This window comes from Coregonus clupeaformis, chromosome 1 (genome assembly GCF_020615455.1).
Source record: "Coregonus clupeaformis isolate EN_2021a chromosome 1, ASM2061545v1, whole genome shotgun sequence".
Lineage (NCBI taxonomy): Eukaryota > Metazoa > Chordata > Actinopteri > Salmoniformes > Salmonidae > Coregonus > Coregonus clupeaformis.
The window spans coordinates 64,965,412-64,976,458 of NC_059192.1; the positions used below are offsets into that span (position 1 = coordinate 64,965,412).

The 11,047-nt window shown below is 43.1% G+C and overlaps 1 protein-coding gene across 1 annotated transcript; it reads right to left on the bottom strand.

The window, feature by feature from the left end:
* Positions 1–622: 622 nt before the first annotated feature.
* LOC121572873 (heat shock protein DDB_G0288861) lies at positions 623–10,570 on the bottom strand. The gene is made up of 4 exons (XM_041884909.2): positions 9,997–10,570; positions 8,367–9,076; positions 1,769–2,804; positions 623–1,459 (listed from the first exon to the last, which is right to left on the bottom strand). The coding sequence occupies exons 1-4, from the start codon at positions 10,190–10,192 to the stop codon at positions 1,314–1,316; spliced, it is 2,088 nt and encodes a 695-aa protein (XP_041740843.2). The 5' UTR covers positions 10,193–10,570; the 3' UTR covers positions 623–1,313.
* Between the last annotated feature and the right edge of the window lie 477 nt (positions 10,571–11,047).

Genomic DNA, 11,047 nt, shown 5'->3' on the forward strand with positions numbered 1-11,047 from the left:
CTAATGCACTGCATCGCAGTGCTAACTGTGCCACTAGAGATCCTGGTTCAAATCCAGGCTCTGTAACAGCCGCTCATCGGGAGACTCATGGGCGCGACAATTGGCCCAGGGTAGGGGAGGGAATGGCCGGCAGGGATGTAGCTCAGTTGATAGGAGGCAGTGATGCGTTGCAGCGCCAGGTTGTGGGTTCGATTCCCATGGGGTGCCAGTATATATAAAAAAATATGTATTCACTAACTGTAAGTCGGCTCTGGTAAGAACGTCTGCTAAATGACTAAAATGTAAATGTCCTCTGTAGCTCAATTGGTAGAGCATGGCACTTGTAACGCCAGGGTAGTGGGTTCAATCCCCGGGACCACCCATACGTAAAAATGTATGCATACATGACTGTAAGTCGCTTTGGATAAAAGCGTCTGCTAAATGGCATATTTAAATGGCATATTTAAGATCATAGATAAATTCAGCTTAATCTCAAGTTATAAAATTAATCTAACCAAATCAGCCCTACTGCCTCTCAAGACCCGATGGAGGACTCCATCTCTACTTACAGTTATAGATCTGTCATTCTCATTGAAAGCAAGTCTAAGAAGCGGTAGATCTGTTCTATATGCTCTATTTCTATGCTTCCTGTTCTTATGTTTTGTTTTTGCGTCTTTTACTTTCAGTTTTGTAAACCAGCTTCAAACAGCTGAAAATACATGATTTTGGGTTATGCAAAAGACATTTCGCAGCGGTTTAGATGGTACAATGATTCTCTACACTATACTTGCTTGTTTTGTCACAAACTGAAATTAGACTTACTATTTCAATTTTAGCAACCAGGAAATGGCGGAGCGATTTCTGCATAGTGCATCAAAATGATCAGTACTTAGTTATGTACCTCTTGTAATGTTTTTTTTTTTGTTGTTGAGTTTTTTTGAGTGGCAGCCCAGAGGTACAATGTGTGAAATAATGAATATAAAATATCTCAACAGAATATGAACTGATGTGAACTTAAATATTGTACCTGTAACCCCCCCACCACACATAAAAAGTCACTGGTTCGAATCCCTGGCTGGTTCGAAGTCTGACTGGAAAACACAATGGCTAAGGTGTTGTTGCGTTGACAGTCTCTGGCCCTGATTTGAAGTCCCCGTCGGGGCCGCTGTCCACCAAATTCGGTGCAGTACGCGGTCTCCTTTTGATTCTATTTACATAGAACTTAATGCCTGACCAGTTTCTGATTTTGAGCGCCACAGGTTCCGACTGGAGGCATTTGAGGCAGTCCCTCTTTCCAGGAACTCGGCCACTCTTTATGAACTGCTGCTACCTCATCAACGGTCCACTTTAATCTCACAGCGTTTCTTTGGGTCGGCTGGGCGCCTGTGTGACGGGTCGGCTGGGCGCCTGCGTGACGGGTCGGCTGGGCGCCTGCGTGACGGGTCGGCTGGGCCGCCTGTGTGACGGGTCGGCTGGGTACCTGTTGAGAAAAGTTGCTTAAAAGATCGCAAAAACGGCAGCATCAAAGGATGGAAAATAATTTCACGATGCAAATCACACAGCTTATTACTACTGTAAAATTGTAATATTTCCCTTTTGGGCTCAACAGGACAATTGTGCAACTGAAACAACTAGAGAAAGGGAGAGAAAGAGAGAATGAATAGGCTAAATAAACATGACCATTTCCTGGCAAATTCCCTGTATAAAAAAGCCAATATTATTAGGGATGGCTGGCAAACCATCCACTTGGAGAGCTAGCCTGGCCTACTAGGTGTGGCGTTTGACTTACATTTCATTTTTGGTTCACTGAGAGTGGACAGTGCTCCAGCCATAACAACCTCATTCCACTTGAAACCTTTGAATTTGCCTGCAAACTCTGCGACCTTGTATTGTCCTGACTTTAGTGCACAGGATTCCACAGCGCTGCCAATGTTCATTAAGTTGTATCCCATTTGAACAGCCAGCGTCGGGCGGTCGTACGTTTTGTTCTCCTCGTTGTAGCCAGCAACAGCTCTCACTGCCGTGATGACGTGAGGTAAATTACTAGGTATGACCAAGTCCTCAAAGCACATCAGAGGTGTACACTTCCTGGCCGTGATGAGTAGTCTTGCCATCTCTCTCATTCTTTGTGGAATGAATTTATTTCTTCTGTCATCTGGCTGTAGTTTGTTGTACATCTCTTCTCCCATGAGGAGGATATATTTGTCATTTCTTACCACAAATGAAACTTCGCCGGAGTTCATACCACAAACTATCTTCCAAAGACCTGTGCTGACGTAATCGGGTTGAGGACACAACTTAAACACCATTGCTGACTGAATCCTCATCTTTTGTCCAGGTTTTGGTTCGTCAGCTTTGGGATTCAGAGGACAATATCTGACATGCTTCCACAGTGTCTTTCGATTGTACAGACCTTGACAGTGCATGCAGTGGGTGTAATCTTGAGTGGACCCCGGCACTTTGGGCCGGGAACAGGCGACCATCTCTCCACTCCCACATCTTGCTACAGCAACATTATGCGCCCGCTGACATTTTCTCTTAGCTGGATTATGAGCCCCAGAGTCTGTTTGGATGTTCATGTCTTTGTTGCTGTCTGAAGGGCTGATCTCAGTCCTTGGGTTGTTTTCATCACATAAGTTAGACAAATCAGAAGGCTCATTAACCACACCACTAGAATGGCATGTTCTCTTTGCTGGTTTCCGTGCCTCAGAATCTTCTTTAGCGCAAGAGCTACTGTCTAAAGAGTTGCCGTCTGTATCCAAAATGTTTTTGTCGGTCCAGTTAGAGAAATGAGATGCTTCATTTGATTCCACGTTACTAGAATCCTAAAAGGGGAAACAAAAAGGATAGATTAATGTAATATGAAAACTCAAAGACAGCAGAGATCCCATTTTGGAACTTTGATATGGTCGTAGAGTGTATCATATTAAACAATGTACAGTGCATTCGGAAAGTATTCAGACCCCTTGACTTTTTCCACACAAAAAAAAGTTACACAATCTACACATATTGACAAAGCAAAAACAGGTTTTTAGAAATGTTTGCAAATGTATTAAAAATAAACAGAAACCTTATTTACATAAGTATTCAGACTCAATTGTCAGCGCAAAAACCAAGCCATGAGGACGAAGGAATTGTACGTAGTGCTCTGAGACTGTGTTGTGTCGAGGCAGAGATCTGGGGAAGGGTACCAAAACATTTCTGCAACCTTGAAGGTCCCCAAGAACACAGTGGCCTCCATCATTCTTAAATGGAAGAAGTTTGGAACCACCAAGACTCTTCCTAGAGCTGGCCGCCCGGCCAAACTGAGCAATCGGGGGAGAATGGCCTTGGTCAGGGAGGTGACCAAGAACCCGATGGTCACTGACAGAGCTCCAAAGTTCCTCTTTGGAGATGGGAGAACCTTCAGAAGGACAACCATCTCTGCAGCACTCCACCAATCAGGCCTTTATGGTACAGTGGCCAGACGGAAGCCACTCCTCAGTAAAAGGCACATGACAGCCCGCTTGGAGTTTGCCAAAAGGCACCTAAACACTCTCAGACCATGAGAAACAAGATTCTCTGGTCTGATGAAACCAAGATTGAACTCTTTGGCCTGAATGCCAAGCTTCACGTCTAGAGGAAACCTGGCACCATCCCTACGGTGAAGCATGGTGTTGGCAGCATCATGCTATGGGGATGTTTTTCAGTGGCAGTGACTGGGAGACTTGTCAGGATTGAGGGAAAGATGAAAGGAGCAAAGTACAGAGAGATCCTTGATGAAAACCTGCTCCAGAGCACTCAGGACCTCAGACTGGGGCGAAGGTTCACCTTCCAACAGGACAACGACCCCAAGCACACAACCAAGACAACGCAGGAGTGGCTTCGGGACAAGTCTGAATGTCCTTGAGTGGCCCAGCCAGAGCCCGGAATTGAACATCTCTGGAGAGACCTGAAAATAGCTGTGCAGCGACGCTCCCCATCCAACCTGACAGAGCTTGAGAGGATCTGCAGAGAAGAATGGGAGAAACTCCCCAAATTCAGGTGTGCCAAGCTTGTAGCGTGATACCCAAGAACTCAAGGCTGTAATTGCTGCCAAAGGTGCTTCAACAAAGTACTGCGTAAAGTCATTAAAACTCGTTTTTCAACCACTCCACAAATTTCTTGTTAACAAACTATAGTTTTGGCAAGTCGGTTAGGACATCTACTTTGTGCATGACACAAGTACTTTTTCCAACAATTGTTTACAGACAGATTATTTCACTTATAATTCACTGTATCACAATTCCAGTGGGTCAGAAGTTTAAATACACTAAGTTGACTGTGCCTTTAAACAGCTTGGAAAATTCCAGAAAATGATGTCATGGCTTTAGAAGCTTCTGATAGGCTAATTGACATCATTTGAGTCAATTGGAGGTGTACCTGTGGATGTATTTTCTAGGCCTACCTTCACACTCAGTGCCTCTTTACTTGACATCATGGGAAAATCAAAAGAAATCAGCCAAGACCTCAGAAAGAAAATTGTAGACCTCTACAAGTCTGGTTCATCCTTGGGAGCAATTTCCAAACATCTGAAGGTACCACGTTCATCTGTACAAACAATAGTACGCAAGTATAAACACCATGGGACCACACAGCCGTCATACCGCTCAGGAAGGAGACGCGTTCTGTCTCCTAGAGATGAACGTACTTTGGTGCGAAAAGTGCAAATCAATCCCAGAACAACAGCAAAGGACCTTGTGAAGATGCTGGAGGAAACAGGTACAAAAGTATCTATATCCACAGTAAAACAAGTCCTATATCGACATAACCTGAAAGGCCGCTCAGCAAGGAAGAAGCCACTGCTCCAAAACCGCCATAAAAAAGCCAGACTACGGTTTGCAACTGCACATGGGGACAAAGATCGTACTTTTTGGAGAAATGTCCTCTGGTCTGATGAAACAAAAACAGAACTGTTTGGCCATAATGACCATCGTTATGTTTGGAGGAAAAAGGGGGATGCTTGCAAGCCGAAGAACACCATCCCAACCGTGAAGCACGAGGGTGGCAGCATCATACTGTGGGGGTGCTTTGCTGAAGGAGGGACTGGTGCACTTGAGAAAATAGATGGCATAGAAGGCATCATGAGGAAGGGAAATTATGTGGATATATTGAAGCAACATCTCAAGACATCAGTCAGGAAGTGAAAGCTTGGTCGCAAATGGGTCTTCCAAATGGACAATGACCCCAAGCATACTTCCAAAGTTATGGCAAAATGGCTTAAGGACAACAAAGTCAAGGTATTGGAGTGGCCATCACAAAGCCCTGACCTCAATCCTATAGAAAATGTGTGGGCAGAACTGAAAAAGCGTGTGCGAGCAAGGAGGCCTACAAACCTGACTCAATTACACCAGCTCTGTCAGGAGGAATGGGCCAAAATTCACCCAACTTATTGTGGGAAGCTTGTGGAAGGCTACCCGAAACGTTTGACCCAAGTTAAACAATTTAAATGCAATGCTACCAAATACTAATTGAATGTATGTAAACTTCTGACCCACTGGGAATGTGATGAAAGAAATAAAAACTGAAATAAATCATTCTCTACTATTATTCTGACATTTAAAATAAAGTGGTGATCCTAACTGACCTAAGACAGGGAATTTTTACTAGGATTAAATGTCAGGAATTGTGAAAAACTGAGTTTAAATGTATTTGGCTAAGGTGTATGTAAACTTCCGACTTCAACTGTCTGTAAAATGTGTTAGTTTATTTTTTTATAAATTTGCACAAATTTCTAAAAACCTGTTTTTCCTTTGTCATTATGGGGTATTGTGTGTAGATTGATGAGGGAAAAAAACAATTTAATCAATTTTAGAATAAGGCTGTAACTTAACAAAAGGTGGAAAGAGTCAATGGGTCTGTATGTGGACACCTGCTCGTCAAACATCTCATTCTAAAATCATGGGTATTAATATGGAGTTGGTCCCCCCTTTGCTCTAAAACAGCCTCCACTCCTCCGCTCTAAAACAGCCTCCCCTCCACTGCGGGGACTTGCTTCCATTCAGCCACAAGAGCATTAGTGAGGTAGGGCACTGATGTTGGGTGATTAGGCCTGGCTCGCAGTCGGTGTTCCAATTCATCCCAAAGGTGTTCTATGGGGTTGAGGTCAGGGCACTGTGCAGGCCAGTCAAATTCTTCCACCCCGATCTCAACAAACCATTTCTGTATGGACCTCGCTTTGTGCACATGGGCATTGTCATGTTGAAACAGGAAAGGGCCTTTCCCAAATGGTTGCCACAAAGTTGGAAGCACACAATCATCTAGAATGTCATTGTATGCTGTAGGGTTAAGATTTCCCTTCACTGGAACTAAGGGGCCTAGCCCGAACCATGAAAAACAGCCCCAGACCATTATTCCTCCTCCACCAAACTTTACAGTTGGCACTATGCAGTGGGGCAGGTAGCGTTCTCCTGGCATCCGCCAAATCCAGATTTGTCCGTCGGACTGCCAGATGGTGAAGCGTAATTCATCACTCCAGAGAACGCATTTCCACTGCTCTTGAGTCCAGTGGCGGCGAGCTTTACACCACTCCAGCCGACGCTTGGCATTGCGCATGGTGATGGTAGGCTTGTGTGCGGCTGCTCGGCCATGGAAACCCATTTCATGAAGCTCCCGATGAACAGTTCTTGTGCTGACGTTGCTTCCAGAGGCAGTTTGGAACTCTGTAGTGAGTGTTGCAACCGAGGTCAGATGATTTTTACGCGCTTCATCACTTGGCGGTCCTGTTCTGTGAGCTTGTGTGGTCTACCACTACGCGGCTGAGCCTTTGTTGCTCCTAGACGTTTCCACTTCACAATAACAGCACTTACAGTTGACCAGGGCAGATCTAGCAGGGCAGACATTTTACAAACTGACTTGTTGGAAAGGTGGCATCCTATGATTCAGTAAGGCCATTCTACTGCCAATTTTGTCTATGGAGATTGCATGGCTGTGTGCTCGATTTTATACACCTGTCAGCAACGAGTGTGGCTGAAATAGCCGAAGCCACTAATTTAAAGGGGTGTCCACATACTTTTGTATATATAGTGTATGTCAAACAAAAACCAATGATTGCAAGGTTAAACAAACCATACAACTGTGCACAAGGACAACTTTTAACTATTTACAATATACAAAAACACATTTACTTGAAGAATAGTGCAGATGCAAAGTTTGGTAACAGAATGGTAACTGAATGACGGCACAAACTGTCAAACTTTGCATCTGCAAAAGTAGTCCTTGTGCATAGAGTTGTATGGTTTGTTTAACTTTGCAATCATTGGTTTTAGTTTGACACACATTTTGAAGTGGAAAAAATCTGTCTCAGCGTTACCGTGGAATTGCCCTCAACCTGAGCATAGTAATTTCCAAATTAAACCACGTTCATAATCATTCTTAAGGTCTATATGTTAAGAGTTCAGGCTTTATTTGAAACATTTAAGTAGGAAATGGTATGAATTTGGACCATTATAGAGTAGGACGCCAAGTCTCAAAAAAGGCTTTTCAGTCAATCAAATTTCTTTAGAAAGGGCTCAAATAGATTGTTTTTGCACTCACAGCTGTTCCCCAGTGTTAGTTATGAAGTTGAGATGTTAAGAAACAGACCAAATTGAAGTGCCTTGAGGTTCGGGGGGGGGGGGTTGCAAGGTAACATCCATAAAGTTTTTTAAGACTTTTTTTTATAAAACATGCACCTTATATCGGATCATCTTGAAACGTTCTCTGTAAAGCTAACTTTCATCAAAGTTTTACATGATCTATAATTGGTTTCTCTCTTTTCATTGTCGGTGTCCTTTTTTTAGCATTATGATATCCGTAACATCCATAACGGTTGTTAGTTTCAGAAGCTTGTGCGTTCGCCACATTTACTGTGCTTGGATGTACTCTAAGACTTTTCCTGAGGCTGTTGACATCTTGAAAAGGATGTGTTCTAGCAAAAATTCTCTTTTCAAAATACTTTTAGCTAATAATGTTCAGTGTCCCCAAAAAGCATGTCCATTTCATGTAACATCCATAATGCTTCCTATTTGCTTTATTTCTCCAACATGTCAGTATTTAGACGTCTGCTTTCTTTTGGGTAGAGGGTTTACAATAGACACATCCAAACCATTTCTATTTCCTTGGTCCATTCTGTGAGTGGGAGACATTAAGGTTGTGATTTTGCTTGGAAATGTGATGTCCATAATGCTGGAATCGCCCATATACTTTATATTTAAAAAATGTACTTTAAAAATGTATATATTCATGTTTATATTTTTCAGTATTCATTTTCTGTAAGGAAATTGCTTTCAAAATCTTATGTCACTTGGCTGTTTCGCTACAAATAAATGCTGCCTTTTTGTGGTGAGCGCTGTTGAACATGTTTAATAATACATTAAATATAATCTTACTTGTTCTGAAGAAGTGGTGGGACTCTGATGAACTTTACTGTTTTCACTCTGAGCTGCAGAACCGTCTGGATTTACTGCAGAGAGGAGCTGAGAGTCACTGGTTGGTTCTGATACTCTGCTGTCAGATTCCAGCTGCTTTTCCTCCTGATTCGTCCTGAGTTCCTCTTGATTTGTGGGCTCTGGGTCCTCCTGCCACAGACCGGGGCTTCTCTCCTGCTGCTCAGGGGGAACCTTCTCTTTAGAGACAGGGAGAGAGGGCTGCTGGGAGTCTGGAGAGAAGGAAGGGGGAATGGATCTCTCCATCCCATCAACACGTTCTTCTATGTTTTCCATCTGGGCTTCAGAGAGGGGCTGAGAGTCCCTGGTTGGAACAGATACTCTGTAGTCCTCTCCACCAGGTTCTGTTTTGATCTGTTCAGTTGTGTTGGTGGGTAGAGAGTCCCTCTCTCTGTTCTCCAAGATTTGGTCAAGATGTGAGGGCAGAGGTGGGTCCTGTTCATAGTCAATTTTAACACAGGCAGGAATCAAGAAGAGGTATTTGGTATCAGGCTCCAGCCCTTGAAGCTGCTCTTCCTCCTGACTGGTCCGGAGTTCCTCCTGTTCCTCTTTAATCTGTGTGGGCTCTGGGTCCTCTTGCCCCAGATTGGGGCTCCTCTCCTTCTCAGGGGGAACCTTCTCTTCTGAGACAGGGAGAGAGGGCTGCTGGGAGTCTGGAGGGAGGGAAAGGAAAACAAATCAATCAAATTAGAGTGTATTTGTCACGTGCACCGGATACAGCAGGTGTAAACAGTACCGTGAAACGCTTGATTGCAAGCTCTTCCTCAACAATGCAGTTCAGAGGAGCTATAGGAGGAAGTGCTCGTTGTAATGGCTGGAATGGAACAGAGACAAACATGTGGTTTCCATATGTTTGATACCGTTCCATTTATTCCATTCGAGCCATTACAATGAGCCCATCCGCCTATAGATCCTCCCACCAGCCTCCTCTGATGCAGTTATACTAGTCATATAAAGTAATATACAATAATAAAAAATGGGGGGGGTAGGTTGAAGATACTGTATCCCTGGAAACAGGATGTTTCTGGTTTCTAACACCCCACTGAGGGTGGTGCACACACACGCGACAGAACCATCTTGAGCTTCTTGTTCCCTCTGGCTAGTGACCGGTGTGCTCTTCAGGCCTGGGTTCAAATACTATCTGAAATAATTTCCATAATGAGAGTTATACAGATAAGACTGAGTGGAGCGATTCCAAAACTGTGTAGGCTAGAATAGAGCTACTGTCTTGTCAAAAAAACGTTTTTAGCTTTTAAAGATTTATAAAGTCCTATAGACACTCAAAGCAGAGTTGACTTACATTTAACCCTAACCATTCCAATATATTTCATAGAATAAAAAACACCAAAATAAAAAAAACTATATTGATGGCAGTGGTGATTTTTCTAGGTTACATGTTAGGGTCTCCCGGGTGTGGACAAATATACTGCAGTCTAACTGTGTGGTGTGTGTGTGTGTGTGTGTGTGTGTGTGTGTGAATAACAACTAAATGAGTATAATTATTTGATCAATAATTTTGTTTCCCACAGCAACTGATTGATTCATTTTAAGTTGTTGTTATATTATTACAAACCTGCTCGATGTAACTTGATTTCCGGGTGGAACACCAAACCCAACAGCCTCTGTAGACGTTTGTTCTCCTCCTTCGAACGGGAGATTTCTTCCTGGTACTCGACTAGCTTTTTTTGAAAGACAGCCGATATCTCCACAGCAGCCGCTGTTAATCGCTCAGTAAGAAACGCATTCAACTCTATCTGTAATTTGGCCATTTTAGGGTCTGTATAGCCACATGTCCACTACGTAAATAAACTAACGCTCTAGCCATTCACTTCCTGCTTATTTCTTCTTCTTCGGGATTTGGTTGGCGGATTGCATCCAACTTTAAGGTGCATACACCGCCACCTACTGTACTGGTGTGTGAGGCCATTCACGGCCTACCTACATCATATTATTTAACACAATAATACAAAATTGGGACTAAGAAAAATTGCGACACCACCCATTAGCCCTCTCTCTAAAAAAAAAAACACCACCCATTCCACTATTTAACCCTATCTAGTCCAACTCCAGACCAATGGTCTGAGAGGACATAACCTTACCACTCAACACCCCCTGCAGCTGTTCTGCAGTAAATCCTCGCAATCCCAAGTACTTCTCTGCCGCTGCCACACGCGACAGAGGTTGCCACCACAACCTCTATTTTCTGTGACTTTCGATCCATTTCAGCAGTACAATTGACAACCATGGCTATAAATGCTAAAAAGCCCACTTTACTGAAGCACATACAGTTGAAGTCTGAAGTTTACATACACCTTAGCCAAATACATTTAAACTCTGTTTTTCACAATTCCTGACATTTAATCCTAGTAAAAATTCCCTGTTTTAGGTCAGTTAGGATCACCACTTTCTTTTAAGAATGTGAAATGTCAGAATAATATTAGAGATAATTATTTATTTCAGCTTTTATTTATTTCATCACATTCCCAGTGGGTCAGAAGTTTACATACCCTCAATTAGTATTTGGTAGCCTTTAAATTGTTTAACTTGGGTCAAACATTTTGGGTAGTCTTCCACAAGCTTCCTACAATAAGTTGGGTGAATTTTGGCCCATTCCTCATGACAGA